Below are 20,656 nucleotides of genomic sequence, written 5' to 3'. Positions count from 1 at the left end.
CACCACCACGTCCGGCCTCTAACTGTGCTTTTCTAATGATTCCACTTTGGAAACCATTCTAATAAGCAATGTCCCATGACCTGACATAGTCACTGAGTTCAAAATATGTGCCAGGCACAGGTGGAGATGCTTAGGCTCTAGGAGTGAACGAAGTGGACCAGTCCCTGCCATGGTGAAATGTGATACACACTCTGAGGGTCAGGGGGGCAGAAAGACAATGAACAGAGCAAACAGGAGTAAGGAGATGGAGAGTGATGGGGTGACGGTGTACAGTCTGTAACAGCCTGGGAAAGGTTGTCTGCTAAAGCGGTGCTGAAGAAGAGCTCCTAAGCTGAGTGGCAATCTATGAAAAGAGCATTCTCAGTATATGCTTGGTATGCTGGGAACACTCGGCTGGAAAGACATGAATGCATGGGAGACTCACAACAGGTACTGGGGAAGACTGTCACCAAAAACCCCAGAGACCCAGGAAATGATGCTGCATTCTGAGTGAGAAAACAAGCCCTGAGGGGATTGCCAGAAAAGCAATAATATGACCAACCTATGTTTTAGAGTAGTATTATGCAGAGCTTTCTGTAATGTTGAAATAGCTACTAACTAGGTATAGTTATTTATATATGAGTTAATTAAAATAAAATCAAATAAAAAATACAGTTCTTTCAGCCCACCAGCCACATTTTCAGTGCTCATGTAGCTAATGGCTACCACAGTGGGGCTTTAGAAGATCAGCCTGACTCACAATGCACACACCAAGAACTCAATGAGGCAGAGTGAGGCAGGTAAAAGGTCCCTGTAATCACCTGGGAGAGGAATGGTGGTGACCTGGCCAGCGACTGTATTACATGAGGTGGTAAGAAATGCTCAGAGTTCGGACAAAGTCCTGGAGGGAGGATTTATTGATGGACTGAATGTGCACCACAGTAAGTGGAAAGGTTCAAGATCAGGCACTCTGATGATTACATGTTGGGAAAGTTAAGAGGCACTTATAATGGAGATAGAAAAGGAGATGCAGATAGAGAACCAAAGCAGAAAACCAACGTAGAAGGTGTCTGAAACCTAAATGAGGCAAGTATTGCAGGAGGGAGTGATCAGCTGTGCCAATACTGCTGACACACCGAGCAAAAAGTGACTAGAAATGGGAGGATTGTATCCTGTGACAAAGAGGGGAGGTGCCCTTCCTAAGAGTGTCTGAACTCCCTCTGACACTGTCTTACTTGCACTCCTTTGCTAACCTTGCACTGCTTTCCTCTGCTCTGCTTATTCCCCCATTCAAACACATCTTCCTGTTTACTACCCATGTCATCTTTCTAACCTAAACCACAAGTTTTCTTGTATTACCGCTCAACTGAAAAATCCTTGCTCAGCAATACTTTACCTACAACACTAGTTGAAGTTTAAGGTGCATACAAAGATCACCTGGGGACCAAGCTCCAAAGTGCAAGACTTTTAAGTAGAAACTCAGGTAATGGTTACGAACCAGGCTGACATGGGTTGGCCTACAGGGCAACACCAAAACTCCTAAGCAGGGGAAACAAAGCTTTGAACCAATGTGGCTCCAAACACACAGTCTAGTTTCTTCCTATTCCAGCCTGGATAGCATGCATACACTTCAACCAGATCAAAATAATTCTTTAAACTAACTTCAGTTCCCCAAACATGCCACATCCTTTTGATTATCACTGCTCCTTGCACAAGAGGCTCCTGCTCCTTGGAAGGCCTCTTTAATCTCACTGTGGCCTAAAAACGGACTAATTCTTCATGATCCGGTTTAAATGTGACTGCTAGTGCAAAGCTTCATCCAATTCCCCAAACTGTTATTAAACACTTCATTACGACATTTACTCTGATATTATTCTGCTATCAGAGGAACAGGTAGGAGACCCACACACATCTCTCATCCCTACTTCCAAGAAAACCAAATGACATACCTCCTATTAAGAAACAGAACTAAAGGAGTCCTATGGTATCCATAGGACCATGTCCTACACACTTCACCTACAAGCCTCTACCTCATTAGCTCTAGAACGTTTTCCAGAGCATCTAGTTTTTTTTTTTAAAATACATAACCCCTCAAAATTTGGGAATAATCCACAATCTGATAATTCTCCTGTGTGTGTGCAGGTGAACCCTCAGGAATGACTTCTAGGTGTTGTCATATCAGAATTTATAAAGTAATTTTGACTATATGTAATGAAAAAAAAACCAGTACCAGACAGTATTAGAAAATAATTTGGGTAAAAGAAATACAATCATAATAATTTGAATAAAAGAAATACAATCATAATGTTTTTCATACAAAACATCTACTTTGTATGTGTGATGCAGTAAGAAAAAAAAGATTTGATAGTATTTTCTGACAATTCTGAATTTGGTACTCAATTTCCCATGTTTTAGGTTAATAACTACCATTCATTTCATATGCACAAAACCAGTCAGTGAACAGCTGGTAAATGAACTAAATGGTCTTTAATTCTGAATTATTGAAACATAAAATTGCTTACCTGGGGGGAGATAAACTGGGGAGGCACTTGCGCCCGGAGACTAGGAGAAGAACTCAGTGGCTGCACTGGGGTGTGCAGACCTCTCGATTGTGCTGTGCTGTTTCCAAACAAACCATGATTGCTGCCCTGTAGATGTAACAGCACCAGTGAGACTTTTGTTACCGAAAGAAAATGCATGTAAGCAGCAGTTCTGGTTTCTACCCCTCAGAGGAATCATCTGTGTTCTGTGGAATCACAGCACTTTAAATTGAGAAGCTCCTCGTCTTGGAATGCGGGGAGGGGGCAGTTACTCAAATGGGGTCATAGGCATGCCATTCACCATCTGAGCAGCCTGATGAACTCTACAAATCAAAAGGGTTACATCCAGCCAAATGTTACAAGCAGCGCTATATTCTTTTTATCTGATAGAAAAATTACAGGCAATATGAGATTTAGTTCAATTAAACTACTTTCTTTTTTAAGGATGGGTTAATTTTATTCTCAAACTTTATAGTTGCAGATCCATCTTAAAAGGCACCTGCCTAGAAGTACATGCTTATAAATAATACCAGTGTAAAATAACACCATGAGAGCACTTCTCTGAATTGGGTAGTTTAACCATCCATTGCTTACTCCAATAGAGAGCCTAGGGCCACGAGGACCCACTCCAGCTCTCAACACCCTTTCCTATCTCGGATTTGTTCAACCTCTTCTTTGCTAGATGAGGAAATATTAATCATTTGCACAGAGATAAAAAGGGAAAAAGTAAAACCATTCCATGGATACTAAAACAAGTATTACTCACCTGTAACTTTTCATTCAAATGTATGATTATCAGTTTAGTTAAAGGTAAGCTCAATTCCCTGGTTTAGAGGACCACCTCCCTGAGCATATCTCCACTGCTCCAATCAATGCCACAGAAAGCTGGGCTGTACGGTGGTCCTGGTCTTTTGATTTGTTTCTAGTGAAGAAAATCCTTCAGCACACGGAGACTGTTCCCTACATCATCTTTACTTGGCCTCTTCAAGGCCCAGCGCAGAGGCCAAGCTGTCTTCCCTAAGACCTTTTTCACCGCACATGCAAAGTAACTGAGCTCACCTCTTTGTTATCACAACACAACGTGTCATCATTATTTGCCATTCCGTCTTTTTACCACCACCTGAATCCTTCCCTCTTTGCATTCCCAGAACTCAATAAAGCCCTGGTCTGTAGGATGCATGCATCATTTGCAAACATCCATCACCCACCAATTTATACACCTGAAAACATTGTGCTGAGCACCTTCAGCAAAGAAAGCTGCCCCAATGTTTATACTGAGGATATAAACCCTGAATTGAAGTTGCCATCAGCTTATCACAGAGATAAGGCGATTTTCAAGAATTTCATGATGGCATCACTAAATTCTAGAACACTAAAGATACTCATGATGGCTTAATGATTCAAAAATAGATTAAGGAGCTACTATAGGTAAATTAATAAACTTAAAAGCACTGAAAATAAAAATGATTATAAACATAAAGTAGAAATGGCAATTAATATCTGTATATCTCAGAAAAAAAAATCAAAGATCCATCGTGAGTTTTATATTTCCCAAAGGACTGTTTAGATATGAGAAGACCTTTAATTCTGTCAACTGCAATGTCTTTTATTTCTCCTGTTTGATTCTTCAAACTGTTAGTCTAAGGTGAAATGGCTCAGCTCTAACTTTTCTTGATTGTGACAGCTTTGGTACTGATTATTGCCAAGAAAAAGGAAATGTATTTCACCAAGAATGGTCTAGTAAGATCACTCTCACATTTTACTACCAAAGTAATACCCTTACGACTAGATGCCATTTGCTCACAACTGGTTCTGGGATGGTGGAGCTGCCAGAGCTACAGTCTTTGCTGTGAGCGTGTGTGTGTGCGTGTGTGTGTGTGTGTGTGTGTGTGAGAGAGAGAGAGAGAGAGAGAGAGAGACAGAGAGAGAGAGAGAGACAGAGAGAGAGAGAGAGATGGGGGGAGACAGAGACAGACTAAGACTGAGTTTGAACCTGGGACCTTGTGATGACAAAAATGGATTGTACCACTGAGATACACCCTCATCCCTGTGGGATTCATGTATCATCATTGTCACCATTACAGACAGGGTCTCAGTATGTTGGCCTTCAACTTCTGGGCTCAAGCAATTTTCCTGCCTTAGCCTCCCATCTAGCTGGGACTACAGGCATGCACCACTGCATCCAGCTTAGAGTCTTTATAAAGTCAAGCCATACTTTCCTCTTCCTAGTAGACAGATTCCACTCTTCTTGCCAAAGTCCAAGGGTCTCTAAAGCCATAAATAGTATTGTGATATATCTGAAATGGTTAATAGTACAGATAAGTCAGTAGCAGTCTATCAAAAAATCTCTTTCCTAAATCTTAATATGGGACCTTGGCATCACTACCTGCTCATTTTCTTGGCTCAGGTGTGCTGTATTATATAGAGATAGATTGGGGAAAATCATATATTCCTAGCCTCTTAAAAAATTAAATTTAGAAAACAGGAAAAGCGATAATCCAAAGCTTGTGGGCCAGGGATATAGCTCAGTGGCACAAGTGCCTGCCTGGCAAATGCAAGGACCTGAGTTCGATTTCCAGTACAAAAAAACAAAACAAAACAAAACAAAACCCCAAAAAACAAAGCTTGTCTCTATACTAACTCTGGCTTACCTGGCTATTGCTAAAGCTTGACTGTTGTGTGTGAGGCTTCTAAGAGGACCTGATACCTCATGGTTATTGGTGACATTTGCCTCAACTCAAGTTTAACTCAGAAAAGTAAATACATTTCAAACACAATGAGCAAGCAGATTGAAATCTTCTGTAATTTGGAAAATAAAAATCATAAAACTTTTATTTTAAATTATAAAGTATATCAATTAACTCTGTATAGTATACTCTGAAAAAATCATAACCTTATTTGGATAGAGCACATGTACTGACCTAGCTATCAATGCACTTCATAGAGATCCAAAAACACAAAAAGGAATGACCTTTTCTGAAAACCCAATGCCAAGCTAGTTTGGCCAGTCTATTATGCTTGAGTTTATGTGCTGACAGCATCTGATAACTATGTGATCTTAGAACCACATTTATAATCAGCATTAACCAGAGTGTCTCTTTGTGTATATAAACAGTATATATACATCTTCTCTGTAAAATGTGGGGGATATAAAGGAAGAAAACAAAAGATTGCCTACTACTCTCAATTCAGATATAACCAATCTGAGCATATGGACAACTGGAAAGCATACAAGAGATCTGTGTGCAGCCCGACTATGGTGTAAGAGATATTGCTTCACGTCATCATTAATGTATCTGTGAAAGTCACCATGTGCGACAGAATGCATCCAACTAGTAATTTACGCACTGTATAATTAAGGTCCTCTCATGACACCCTGAGGTGAAGAGCACAGTGACAACTGAGGGGTCACAGAACTATGGTTGGGATTATTAGAATTAATAATTCTAGAGTTTTAAATTATTGTTGGAAAGGCACTGTGATTCCAAATTCCTGGTTTCCTCCACAAAAGCCGAAACAGACTACGGAGTGACAGAGCTCTGTGCTGTGTGCCTCCGGCCTGTGAGGGGGAGAAGGCATCATCCAACCTGTTCTGCCAGTTCTATCTCCACTGCATGGCTCTTCCTTGGAGGACTGCCAGGTGCAAGCCCAGCAAAAGGGCCACTCTAGGTCCAGTGAAACCCTGCCGCATCTAAGCAATATCTCCTCTTTTCAAAGCTCCATTATGTATTAAAGTTACCCTACTCTGGTAATTGTTGTATCTTTCACTTACAGATACTGAAGTTCTTTGACATAAAGTTGCTTTAAAGTTTTTAGATGTTGTAACTCTCATGCTTAATCTTTTTTTTGTTTGTTTGTTTGTTTTCCAGTACTAGGAATCAAACTCAAGACCTTGCGCCTGCCAGGCAGGCGCTGTGCCACTGAGCTAAATCCCCAGCCCCTCTCATGCTTAATCTTACTAGGGTTTTTTCCCTGAATACTAGGTATTGAACCCAAGGAGTACTGAACTACTTCCCCAGCTTGGGTACTATTATTTTAATTAGCAGGTATATTATATTGAAAAGACCCACAAAATATTGCTTATTATCTAATCTAATGTTAAAAATAGCAAATGTATTATTAAATTAGAGATTATATAAGGTAACTTGTAACCTCATTAACACATTCCTAAATCAGTTATTAGTTAACTGATTCAGTGTGAATTCATGACCAAAAAATGGCAAGACAAAAGAAACAAGTTTAAAATAAAATCCATGTTGAGAAACATGAAGAGAGATGGTTCTATGGGCTCAAAGATCTAAAACCTACACTTAATATCATTCTGTGCATTCATTAATCAACAAATTTCCCAAGACAGACAAATGATGCAATAAACTGCAGACCAGAGCCAAGGCGAGGCCACAGCCAAGCAGTTACAAATTTGAGAGGCCTCCTTACTTGTCTAGCAGCGAAGTTTTGGGGGTTGAGCCCTGTGCCGATTGCTCCAAGGCTGACGTTGGGTAGTGTGGAACCAGAGGGAGACAGCTTGTAGCTGGGAGTAGGGGAGAAGGGAGAGCAGGGAGCCTCATCCCCAAGGCACCCATCTTGATTGGAGAAAGGCAAAGTCAGCTGAAAGGCAGTAGGAGTTAGCCAATCACAATGAGTGTTGGTTAGTGAAGCAACAGAATGCAAGAAGGGAAAGAGAGAGACACTAGGAATAAACAAAGTGAGAGCGTATTAGCAATAACCAGGGTGGAATTTGGATCTGATAATAACCATCATACTTTGCCCAGCAGACACCATCTGTCATCCTCTTTGATAAAGATCTTTCTTTTCCTCTCAGTAACACATTCTGTCCATTGCATTAAGAAGAGTTGTCATACCCTTATTTTTAGGCATCTAATATTGATTATTCTGTGTAGCTCCTGAAACAGAAGCCAGGACAATCATTTTATGAATATGTTAATGCCTGGACCAGCATCAATTATGTCAAAAAGGTGGCAGATCTAAAAATTTTGATTTTAATTGCTTTGTGGACACCAGGAGTACTGCAGATTGGTATTCTGAATCAAGGAATAATCTCCTCCATTAGAAATGTAAAGGATCAAAACCAACAGATATAAACTGCTTGTTTCAATCAGTAGTTGAGAATTTGAAAAGTATATCATTATAACTAAACACAAACCAATAGAGAAGTAGAAAAGATAAAGAGTTCTTTCAAAAGCAGAAGGCAAGGCCTTAGGAGACGGCAGCATTTACACAAAACCCAACATTTGACTTGTAGCTGCAAAGCAGCTAAAAACAGAATTCAGAATAAATTCATCCCTAAAATTCTGCTACCTGTTTCGAGTGTGCCCTAAATTTCATGAACATTTCAAAATTTAACCTTTATCACAATACTCACTTGCTAAAGACAGATGGTTCTAACTCCTGTCCCATTACCTATTGACATTAACCGTTTTCATGTCACCACTTTAGTGCAGGTGATGTTTGTCTTTTGCTGAGTTCCGTAATTCTATGCTTCCTCCAGAATAAGTTCTCAAAAGATAAATGGGAACCAAAGTGCTTCTCATAAATCATTTTAAACGAAGGATTCAACCCACCTTCTCAAAATAAGGCCCACTATCTGTGGTTCCCATGTCTTTGGAATTAGGTGGACGGAACCCAGATCGATCCTTCCTCATGATATCATTAAAATCCCCGAGATTCATTGCTCGCTTGTCCACATCAAATTTCTTATCTGAAAGAACATAAACAAGAGTGAAAATTTCAAGAATCAATGTTTCCCACAAGAACGAAGAGTGACCTGTCATGCCAGCCTCGCTGGGGTATAAGGTATGAGGTCTTTCTACTCTGGGGATAAGATCAGGAGAACTCTCACTGGTTCAGGCTACTAAGATTTGTCCTTGGAACACTTATGAGGCCTCTTTTATTTATTTGAGATGATGGTGGTTTTGAGACAGGGTCTCAATTTGTAGTGTGGGCTTGCCCTGAGCTCACTAAGTAGCCCAGTCTGGTCTCACACTCAGTGATCCCCCTCCCTCAGCTTCCTAAGTGCTGGGATCATAGGTGTGCACCACCATACCCAGCTACTTGTGGGTCCTCTTTAAAAAGCAACACAAAAAAATGCATCTGCTGCAGTCTGTGTTTCATGGGAGCCTAAAAGAGCCTTCAGAACTAACCTAAGTAAAATCTGGCTAAGAAAATATTTACACTGATTACTGATCTGTTTGATGAATACATCTTGCTCATAAACAAATGTTCTTAGCGAGAGAAGTTGTCTGCTTTCCTATTTTAGTATGTGCTAGATAAATGGGGTTGTGAAACATAGTTTGGGGAATAAAAAGATCAAAGAGGCACCGTTGTTATCCTAAAATTTAAAGTGTAAGAGCTGAACACATTACTCGCATAATGTAATCTCCCAAGTTCAATGATTATTCTTTCTTTCACAGCTCTATAAATTTTCGATTACATGCTGACATGATCAGAACCCCAAGAAACTTGTAGATCAAAGTCTGTATATTTCCCTTACTACCCAGGATTTTTTTCTTTTTAGTTTGATTCTTTTTAAGTTCCTCAAGGTGAGCAAAGCATTATTGAGAAAATCTCCCAGATTAAGGGCTGACATTGCATATGCTCCAGTTGCAATGGCTAAGTTCATTAATAATGAGACATCTGGTACAGACAGAGCCAGAAACCCAAGTCTGGCAGCACCACTCACAGAATAAAACAATCTGATTAGTTTCCAGTATTTATAAGTCAGGATGTCAATATATATGTGTATCCTGCATCTGGCCTCTCCTGAAAAAACCAGAAGATACGGCACAGCTGGGTCTGCCCTTCTGGAGCAAGGCTTTAGGTGGATGCACCTTCTCTATGGTTAACCAGTGCCTCCACATCCCACTTGTTTACTCCTGGCACACACCACTCCTTTACATTCTTCCCTGGTTCTTGCAGTCATTTGAGCTCTCAACCTCCACCTAGTGTCTTGCAGAGAACTTTGTGCACAGTAAGCATTCAATAAAACATCTGATGGACTGCATCATCCCAACTTAAACGTGGCAGGAGATCCCAAAGGCACATCACTAACGTCAATATACTTGATTCCCATAGGTGGAAGGATACACACCTACAGACAAATCCATTTTGCTGCTTGGATTATCTTCACTTTGACTCTGAGAAGACAAAAGAAATCACCAAATGAGAGAGAATTAAGGATGTCTATGGTTGAATCAGGGAAGAAGTGACATTAGTAACTTGACAGATGCATCTTATATCCCTGACACACTATTAGATCCTCTCAAATGAACTGTAAACTGGAACAAAGAATTTAACAATTTTATTTTATTTTATTTTATTTTATTTTATTTTTTTGGTTTTGGTTTTTCTCCGGTACCGGGAACCGAACTCACGACCTTGCGCTTGCGAGGCAGGCGCTTTTGCCACTGAGCTAAATCCCCAGCCCCTTAACAATTTTAATATATTAGTTTGATCACTGCTGGTGTGTATATTTCCTAAATTTCAATCATCACATACAGTCAGCCTCAGTTCACCTACAGAGAGAGAAAGCAACTGCCAAACAGCTGACCGGAGAAATAAACTCCTGTCCTCAAGTTCCAGTCGGCCTGGGATCAAATTCCACTAATGGCAGCCAAATGATGACAACTTCTTCTTGTGATCTGTCAAGTCATCAAATCTTAAAGTGTGCAGCCAAGTCTTTTGGCAATCAAGACAGGGTGTCCCCATAGTATTCCCAAGAGACAAGGACATTAGAAATTCTGTAAGAATCCCCTACAGAATTAATCCCAGTATATCTTCCTACTTAATTTGTTTTGTCCTTTTAAAAATTATAATGTAAAAACTGGCACACTACTATCAGGGAAAACTATAAATATTAAGTGTCAAATGCTTTCTTCCCTATTCTCCTAAAGGACATTAAAAACAACAAATTTAAAAGCCTTCACCTTTAAATGTTAGAGTATGTCATGAAGAGTAAAAGAACACAAAGTAAAATGTTGCTTGTTTTAACAGATCAAAATACTATTTAACCAGTTTCTAAATATATAATTTTGTACTACATGTGGCTGTGGTCTTAAAATTTATACTAAACCTTAAATGTGGGATATGTTATACATGAGAAAAATAAAACTTACCAGCAATCCCATATTTGAAAACTGTTTGGCAAGAGGATTCATCCATGAATCATTGTTTCCTCCTTTTAGTGAGCACTACGGAGATGAAACACATAACCTCAGAACCACATAGTTTATCTCAACCTCCTGAGTTGCAAAAGTACACAGTGAAAATGGAGTTCAAGAGTTTACCTTCTGAATCCTATTTCTCATTATTTTGGTATTTTCTTAGTTTAAATGGCTAATATGCCCCACTATATTTGTTTTAATTCTTGTTTTTCTCATCACAATGAACTAGAAGTAACTGAAAAAGTACACAGTTTTCACCTTTTACATGGAAAGAAGCCACTATCAGATTTTTGTTGTTCTTATTTTGTTTTTTTGTTCTTTTTGAGACAGGGTCTTGTATGTAGTGCAGGCTGGCCTTGAATTCCAAGTCAACCCTCCTGCTATGGCCTCCAGAATGCCTTTACTGGTGTGTACCACTATCCCTGGCTCACACTCAAGATTTTGTACAACATAATTCGATGTACTAAAGTTTTCATTTCAGCAGGCTGCTCTCTTTGTGACCTACGCTGGTTTGATTTAGATGAGTTGACACCAGTACATGTTACCTGGAAAGGCGTCTGTTTAAAATGGGACATTATCCTCTATGTGGACGCAAGGAGGACTCATCAGGTAGCAGTTCAGCTATTTGCTTCACAGCATAAAAGACACTGCTCCCAGTGAGAGAGAGGCCTGGTAGAAGACAATATCACCAATCTCTAGAGCAAAGTAAGGCAGTGGTGGTGTTTTTTATTTCTGTAATGAGACAGGGCCCCAAACAACTGTTCCACTTGCTCTTCTGTGAGGCAGATAGTGGGACTATAACAAGGACTTGGATGGGTGATGACAGGGCCTGTGTACTCTACAGTGATTTTACTATTCTTGAAAGTGATAGAGTACTTATGTTTAGTTATAGAATTAAATGTTAAAAAAAAATCTTGGTTGTCACCTGACTGGGGGATTCATTAGTACTTTCACTCACTTTATCTGGACTCACTGTTCATTTATAAATGACCAAAAGACTACCAAAAGCAAACTCAACAATCTATGAGTACAAATATGCCAAAAAGTTAAAAAGCTGGGCATGGTGGTGCCTATAACCCCAGCCCTCTGGGAGGCTGAGGCAGGAGAATCACAAGTTTGAGGCCTGCCTGTGTGACTTAACAAGATGCCATCTCAAAATTTAAAAATCAAATCAAATCAAAAAAGGGCTAGGCGTGCAGCTCAATGTGAAGGTCCTGGATGCAACTCCCAGCACTGTAAAAAAGAAGTTTAAAATATCATTCCTTTTGTGAGTAGAATAAAGAAAAAATCCCTTAGAAAGAACTGCTTAAGCAGAATGTCTCTAATAAAACAAACTATATTCTTATGCTCTGGAGGAAAATTAGAGAAATTAAATCAATATTCCACCAGCAAAGGGGAAGAAGATCACCTGAAGGCCTTCTGCAACAGGATCAGGTATTTTAAACCAAGCGAATATTAGCTGTGAAGTGTTAAAAAGAACAGCAGGGCTCTCAGGTTGAAATTAAGAATATGGGTGCCCAATCCTTATTTCTACCATTGTGTGTGTATAGCAAAAAAACTAGAATGCAAAAAACAAAACAAACAACAAAAAAACCCCAACATCCCCAAAAACCAAAAAAGTGCCTCTATTAGATAGTGGTTCAAGAGGAAAACTATCAAAGTCCTCATCCAATTATACAAATCCATGCAGAAACCAAGCTGTCATATGGAAAGCGCAAACCTGAGGATGCAATCTGGTACAGGGCTCAGAGAATTCACCTAGCTGCTCTCTCAGAGCTACACACTAGCACTTTGTTTTGCTGTCACAGGGAGCTCTGTGCCTTGAGATTTCCCCATCAGGTAAAATGGAGACATGCTGACTGATCACCACTGAAGAAGTGGTGATCCTTTGATTTCTCTCCTACATGGAGATTTACTGTAAGTACTTCTTTGACTTTAGAAGGCAAAAGCATAAAGTATGCCTCATGGGCTTCCAATGAATCATGACAATGTGGAAACTAAAAATAAAAGACATCTCATATTTTTGAAAATCTCATTTTACCCATAGCAACAGTCTGTAGTGTAAGGTTTCAAGGTCATGAGGAAGGAAGACGGGTAAAAAGGAAGTATCTACTTGTTTGTAGGGAAATACTTTCCCCCTTACTTAGATACCAGCTGCCTCATTTCTTCCATTAACAAATTCTCAGTTCTGCCTTCTAAGAATGAGTATGCAAACTCCAACATTTCTGAGGCGGGTGGTTACCTTCATTTGTTTCTTTCCTCCTTGTCCCCAGCTTGCTGAGTTGTGGGAGGAAGCACTTCCCTGAGAGCCGGCGGTGTTCCAGACTCCTCCATCCTCCTCCTCTTCCCAGCTGGGATGGCGAGTTCCTGTGACCGGCCCGTCACTCTCCCCCCAGCCGTCTTGCATAGATTTGGAATCTTTAAGGAAAGAAAGAATTAACTCTGTGACAACTACATATAACAATACCCACAAAAAGAATTCCTTGAAGATGCAGCATTTCAGTATCTCTGTAATTCTGTCTACTCCATCTACATGGCAAGGCAAATGCTAGCAATCACATTTCAGAGAGCAGAAAATGAGCCATACAGTCAAGATCTGACCTCTGGTTCAATGCGTCCCCTGCACCAAACTCACAGGAATTCCAAAACTAAAAAGAACTTACCACAATTACAAAAAAATGGACATTTCAAGAAAACTGGGTCCTTGTAATAAGCATGGATTATAATAGTCCTGATTTTACCTTCCTAAGTATACTTTGATAACAATAAACATTAGAAATAGGTCTAACAAAGAACAACTGTCTTTCTTATTTTGAGTTGGAGTAGAGAAGTAAAAATTGTGGAAAAGGAAGAAAACTAAGATCTTGAATATATAAATTATGGCAACAGAGAAATTCACATTTAGCCATAGAAATTTCATCACAGCCACACAGCAGCAAGGGGCCTGCCTGGCATGCTGTCCTCCCTCCTGCTCAAGTATTGTTGGTAACCACGACTGCTTTCTCTGTATAAGGATTACAAATTCATATAATCCTATATTGTATTTATAATTTATGTTATATGTCTTATGCTACCCACTGACAAGCAAGAAAAATTAAAAAAACAACACACTGATCCCTTTATAAAAATGAAGACATGCAGATGAACCATTTGTTTGTTTGTTTGTTTGTTTGTCTGTTTATTTACGAATGAGACAGGGTCTTGCTATGTGGTGAGTTCAGGCTGGTCCTGAACTCACTATGTAGCCCAGGCTGACCTTGAACTTGCAACGATCCTGCCTTAGCACCCCCTGAGTGCTGGGATTACAGGTGTGCGCCACCATGTCAGGCTATGAATCCTTGTTTTAGAGAACAAGAGCTAAACTTCCAACAATTTTTTTTCTTTTTATAGAAAAGAGAGTGGAGCTGGGGATGCAGCTGAGCGGCAGAGCACCTTCTTAGCATGCATGAGTCCCTGAATTTGACTCCTGGCACTGCTGGGGGAAAAAAAAGTGAAAAATGAGAATCTTCTCTTGCGTCCCCCCACCCCCCCGAGTCCAGGGATCAAGCCCAGAACCTCACACACACTAGGCAAGTGCTCTACCACTAAGCTACACCCAGCCTGGAGAGCACGGATTTTTAATTACAGGTCTCACAATATCAATTTTACGGCATCTGGAGGCTAGAGATCTCAGATTAACTACCAGCATCAATTGGATGATCTAACTCTTCCTCCATGTGTTAGGCATTCAAATCATCCCTAGAAGGACATGAGCCATAACTATAGATGATCCTGAAGAGAAGGCATTATAGAATATGGGAAAGGTGAGCATTCTGTATAGAACAGAGGTGCTTCTAAAGTTGAGAAAGACACACACAAACTCTCAAAGTACTGCTACAAGATCACTCTGTCCCAAGAATGCAGTTAAGCAACCGGATCTGTTTCAAGTCTAGTAAGCGATACTTCCTATGATGACAAAACTGATGTCACAAAGAAAATCATGATTAGAAGAAAAGTGTCACAAAGCTTATGATTTCTACGAAGTGGAAGAGATGCGTGGTGCTAAAAATTCAGTACGGTTCGATAGGCGGTGAATTTTCCTAAAGAAGCCAATTATCCTAGTCCTCTTGTGGCACTGTAATAGTTCTAAGTACTGTATCAGTTTACACAGAATCTCTTTTCTTCTTTTTCTTCAATTCTGAGCATTCCATAAAATTTCATTATTTAATCAAAAGATAATCCCTTCTATCTGCTACACAGTAGAAAAGAAATGTTGAAGCACTTTAAAGAAAGTTACAAACTAGTTGAAATGGGTACCTGATACTGAATTTTGCAGTTTAGGGATATCCATCCGATGAGCCACTGCACAGCACCACCAGTCTACAAAGTTTTGCAAGTTATGATGACGACACATTCCCAGCTGGATCAAGTATAGCTTAGACTTTCAGTAATTATGAGTCAGTACCAGGGTTTTTGTTTACAAAAATTAGAAGAAATCTGTGTCAGGTTCAGAATTTAAAGTGTTCTCATGTGAATAAATGTATGAGAAAAGAGACAAAGACGAAAGTGAAAGTATGAGAAGGATGAAGTTCCTGAGTGGCAGAGACCATGTTCCACATTAAAAGCTTGGGTACCGTTATTTTAACATACTAACAAACAGTAGAAATGCAAAATAGACATAGAAAGCATATTTAAGTTACTGGGTAAAAATGCATCATCAAAATTTCAGTTCTGGCCAGATACCAAATCCAGCTTTTAAAAAAAAAAAAAAATCAACAACATTATGACTTTTAGTTCATTGTAAACATTTTTTATTTGTCTCTTTGTTTTGAGACAGGGTCTATGTAGTATAGGCTGCCCTTGAACTCACTACATAGCCCAGGCTGGCCTCGAACTCATGGCAATCCTCCTGCCTCAGCCTCCTCAGGGCTGGGATTACAGGTGTGCACCACCACACCTGGCTCAAACATTTTAATACATGCCAAGAGAAGTCACTAATATTTACTATTTAATTAATGTTGAGTCTCATTGAATAAATACTTTTAACCACCAAACAGCCCTCATCAAAATGTCTGACTTCCAAATTAAGAAAGAATCCCTCAAAAATCAAAAAGTATGGTCTACTTACTGGGTTTCATGGCATTGGGAGCGTTGGCGGGTGTGTTCCCCCAGCCCGTGGTCGATGCTCCTGCATCATCCATTTCGCCCCACCCAGGACTGCTTTCATTCGGCTCACCCCAAGCTGAAGTCCCATTATCTGGAGCAGGTGGTGTGCTTTTGCTCCAGACTGTGAAAAGAAATGTGTCTCTAAGAATGACCTGTTAAACACCTGATATCCAGTGGGATGAAGGTGGTGGGATCAGGCATACCCATTCTCTCTTGGCAGAAACAGATATAGGCTGAACCTTCATGAAGAGCATCTGGCAATGTCAGTTTTAAAAAGTTCAATGCACATTACTTTTGACCCAGTAACTCTAGTGCCAGAAATTACACCACAGATATGTGTCAAAGTAGATGAAATTACATGCAGAACAATGTTCACTGCATCACTGTTAGAAAAAAACTGCAAGCAACCTAAATCTCCAAAGGGGACAGAATAGATGAACTGTGGGTTCCCCATAAAATGGGTATGATATATGAAGCAACTAAAAGACAGAACTGTATATGCTCAGATGGAAAGCATCAATGCAGATGAAAAGAGCAAGCTGAGTCACACTGTAGGAAGTATTATCCTTTGAAAGGATAGATATGTTTTGCTATGGGTAAGAACACTATTTATGAACAAACTTCTAAGAGATTACCTGTGGGGAGAGATACAAGGCACCAAGACTCTTAGCAGATTTTATTCTAGACAGAGTTGAGGAGCAATCTTCATTTCCTTCCTTATTCTTTTCAATACATAAAAGAGCAATCATTTCCTATGTGTCCACAGTTGAAATCACTAGGTTTACTTCCAGTAGAAAACTCAGTATTACTATAATTGATTATTATTATTATTATTTGGGGGATGGTATTGGGGATTGAACTCCAGAGCACTGAGCTACATCCCCAGCCCTTTTTGAGACAGGTTATCTAGGCTGGGCTCCAACTTGTCCTGACTCAACCTCCCAAACAGCTGTGATTACAGGCATGTACAACAATGCTCAGCAATATTATGATTAATTTTAACTAAAAAAAAAAGACTTGAAATGTGCATCCCCTTAATACAGAAAATTATATGCTTTATGGTAACATTCAGGTCAAAGGACATTTGTGTCAAACCGAGAATGAAAACACCTATTACGTGTAACTTACGAGATATGCTGTTTCCTATTCAAATAGTGAGGGAATAGAGTTTAATTCTGGGTAACTGATTATCCTGAGATAATAATCTCTTACGCAAAGTACACTCCATTCCAGAGGTAATTATTAAAAGCCACCTGGAAAGAGACTGCGGTTGTGCATATGCCAGTTCTGCTACACCACTGCAATGGTCTCTGGAATAACAACACAGATTACTTCCCCTTGTTGGCCAAAGAGAGGTACTGAGGATGAGTTCACAGATAAAACCAGAATGGAAACCTGGTCTGCTTCTGCTACTATAGTTCGTTATTTTTAAATCTAGAGCATAGTTTGGCAAGATATAACTCTTTTGGATTCTACAGTCCATTATGATGACAGAAAAATAATTCTGGGAGTAACACTAGGCTGCCATCTTTTCCTTTTGCCAAGAAGGAACACTATAACATACTATCAGCAGCTACCAATGCTAGCATCTTATAAAAAGAGTTCTCTTAGCAATAGAGGAGAAAAGATTCTCAGAACACAGCAAAATTGAATAAATATGCCTTAATATAAGTGCTTTGGCCTAGGGTTTCTTTTACCAAAACCTGTGAGGAAAAAGCCACTGCTTACCTGATGCTGATTTTCCGGTCATTGGGGTGGGCAGGTTTGGTTCTCGAGGTGCTGGGCCCCCTTGGGAATTCTTATCCCACAAGTTCACATTCTTGTAGTTGTAACTGTTAGGGTCTCCCCATGCAGAAGTGCCATCGTCGATGTCCATTTTCCGACTAATTGACTGCGGGGACGGCTCTTCCCAACCGCTGGGTTCCTCATCCTTAGGGGTCGCAGGCTGGGGCCCGCTGCTCCAGCTGGAATTGGAAGGTCGAACACTGCCTGGAGGTGGTGGGGGTGGGCCTCCCCACGAACTGGAAGCCTCTGGCTGTGGTGGCGGTGGCTGCTGTGACTGCTGCTGTTGGTGCTGTTTATTCCAGGAATTGGGCTGCCTGCCTGTCTCATTCCATGCAGGGGATCTTTTGCAATCTTCCCACCCACCTTTTGAAGCTAGGCTTGCATTCCCACCATTACCCCAAGTTCCGATTTCATTCTGCCCTCCTTCACCCCACCCGGCCACAGGCTTACTTGCAGAACTTTCCCAATTGCTGTTTTTCGCCTGATCAACTTCCTCTCCCCAACCATTCTTCCCAGAAGTCCATCCTTGATTAGGCTGGCGTCCACCTCCCCACCCCTGGTCCTTGCTGGGATTCTCATTCCAAGAGGAAGGTGTCTTTTCATCTGGTCGTCCTCCTCCCCAGTTGGAAGAATTATTGTTCTTATAGTCATTCCAGCCTCCTGTGTTCTTGGGGTCTTTCCACTCTGTCGAGGCTGAGAGCTCCCCCCATCCAGACTTCATTTGATTGCTTTGGCTGGGTGCGTCTCCCCAGCCCCCTGAGTTCTTGGTCTGTGTGGCAGCGCTCTCCCACCCCTCAGTTCCTTTGTCAGATTTCCCCTCAGGCCTTGGCACCTCTTCGATATCCCACACTGTGTCCTGCTTAATTTGAGTTTGGCCCCAGCCAGTGTTTGAGAGCACCCTAGGGTCCAAATCAGTTCGGCTCAAAAGAGTCTGCAAGACAGCCTGGCAATCAGGATGTGTAGGCCTGTATGACCGACGGCCAGAATTATGACTATCACTACTTCCTGCTTTATGGTTGCTTCCAGTGCTCTGACCTCCAACTTCACTTCCTGTGGAGCTGGAAGATCTTCCCCAACAGGGAGCCTGGGCATTGCCTTGGTTTTCAGGGAGGGGGTGGCCCTTTTGATTGTCCCATGCTCCAGTGCTAGAATTTGGTTGGTTTGGACCACTCCATTCTCCAATTTTCAACTCATCAGACCCAGTGGGCTGTTTCCATTCTCCCTGAGAGACCCCAGATGTCATTTTGTTCCCTTCACCCCATTTGTTGTCATTAGAGTCCTGAGGGCCAAAGTTCCAGGACCCACCCGTAGACCTATTATTGTTGTCCCAAGAGTCATTTTTCGACCCAGCTGATTTCTGAACAGAAGCTCCTTTCCAGGAGTCCTCTCTATCTTTTCCATTGTTCCCATTATTTCCAGAATTGCTTTGTCCAGAGACTGTGTCAGTTCCAGAAGGCCCCCTAGCTGCACCCCAAGATCCAACACTCCCAGTCTTTCGATCTCCAGTGCTTTGTGAAGGGGCATCAGTGCTCCTGGAGGTGTTCCCCAAGCCCATTCCAAAAGGCATTCCCTTATTCTCCATGGGGTTTGGTGAACTTAAGTTCAAGGAGTTAGTGTTTCCATTTTTTGGTCCATCAGTGTTATGAATTTGAGCCTGTTCTCTGCCAGAGACAACAAAATTAACACCCGCATTTTCCATCTTTGACTGCTGTTCCCTGGATGCCTGACCTACTGTGCTAACCTGTGCACTGGAATTACTATTATCTGTTTCCAATGCTCCTTTCCTAGAAGTTCCTTCTTGGACCAGTGCTGGCCAGGCAGATGGGTTGCTATTTGGGTTAAAGTTGCTGAAGCCAGAGCCAGGTCCAATTCTATCCTGACCACTCACATTCCTCCAATTACCTAGTCCATTGTTGCTCTCCGCAGTAGAGTTGGAAGATTGAACAGATTTAGCCTTAGGGTCAGATTTCCAGACCCCAAGATTACATTCGTTCCCAGAACTTGCAGACTGGCACTGGCTCCCTTTGCCTTTGTTACTAGTGGTGCTTCCTGGCAGAGTGCTCTTCTCAGAGCCAGGGTTCGAGGCACTGTTGTTATCGGTGGTGTTTTCGGAAGAAGATTCAGTGTCTTTGCTGGCAATACAAGGCCACTCTTCCATGTTAGACCCGTCTACAATCACCTTGTCCCAGATGTGAACTGGGTTGGGGGAGGTGCCGTTGTTGGAGGAGGCTCCCGGGCCCCAAGTGGAATTTGCATAATTTGAAGCAGCAGCACCTCCAAGGGTTGACTCTGGAAAAGAGATTGTCTCATCAGTTACAGCTGCATATGCACTGCAATGAAACCTGGAGCTCTAGCTGCCTCTAGGAGAGCTCATCCAGCTCCCCACAGGTTGGCTTCTCCACCCATTTGCGTCTCTTGGCTGACTATACTAAAACTGTCTGAGTCATCTCTTCTCTACCATTTGTCTGTTGTTATATTTGCTAAGTCTAACTTCATACACTGTCTCAAAGCTACCTCCTTTCCATCCTTAGTGAGAGGAGGGCCTTCTTGTATCCTGAGACAAATGCAATAGTTCCCTAAACTTGCTTTCTACCTTCAGTCTACTCTACTACAACTGACAGTAGTCATTTCTCTAAAACAGAGTTTTGATTCTGTTACTCCTATATGAGAGCCTTTAACAATTTCTTAATGCTCAAGAACAAAGTGAAACTACTTGGCCTGGCATTTGATCAACATGCTTTATGACCTGCGGGCCAAGCAACCCCTTCTAATCTATAACATTCTATGTAGATGTCATTCCATATGGATGTGTCTTCTTACCCTGGCAGCATTCCATACGGGCACCTACTTTTTTTCCTCCTCAATTCACAAAGTGAAATTTACTCAATCTTTCTGGGTCTAGTTCGAGTGCCATTTCTTCCATGAAGTTGCTTTGAACTCATCACCTGAAAATCATCTTTCCCTGCCTAGCCCCAGTGTGACAGCATTCTGTCCGCATCTTTCCTTCCCCATGTAGTGCCTCTTTGC

The 20,656-nt window shown here is 41.1% G+C and overlaps 1 protein-coding gene across 4 annotated transcripts in view; it reads right to left on the bottom strand.

Moving 5' to 3' along the window:
- The window catches only part of Tnrc6b (trinucleotide repeat containing 6B), a 240,254-nt gene that overhangs the window by 39,045 nt on the left and 180,553 nt on the right, over positions 1 to 20,656 (bottom strand). For 2 of the 4 annotated variants that reach the window (XM_013511418.1, XM_013511419.1), the window contains 7 exons: positions 17,573 to 19,918; positions 15,807 to 15,965; positions 12,942 to 13,117; positions 10,652 to 10,726; positions 9,628 to 9,673; positions 8,102 to 8,238; positions 2,502 to 2,627 (listed from right to left, as the gene is read on the bottom strand). In XM_013511418.1, coding sequence (XP_013366872.1) covers positions 2,502 to 2,627; positions 8,102 to 8,238; positions 9,628 to 9,673; positions 10,652 to 10,726; positions 12,942 to 13,117; positions 15,807 to 15,965; positions 17,573 to 19,918 — 3,065 coding nt within the window. Of the gene's footprint in view, positions 1 to 2,501; positions 2,628 to 6,956; positions 7,128 to 8,101; positions 8,239 to 9,627; positions 9,674 to 10,651; positions 10,727 to 12,941; positions 13,118 to 15,806; positions 15,966 to 17,572; positions 19,919 to 20,656 lie in introns of all 4 variants that reach the window. The other 2 variants (XM_005379308.2, XM_013511420.1) reach the window with 2 other exon arrangements.

The sequence above is a fragment of the Chinchilla lanigera genome, unplaced genomic scaffold (genome assembly GCF_000276665.1).
Source record: "Chinchilla lanigera isolate Chin_1 unplaced genomic scaffold, ChiLan1.0 scaffold00012, whole genome shotgun sequence".
Taxonomy (NCBI): Eukaryota; Metazoa; Chordata; class Mammalia; order Rodentia; family Chinchillidae; genus Chinchilla; species Chinchilla lanigera.
This window is presented reverse-complemented; position numbering and strand designations above follow the sequence as displayed.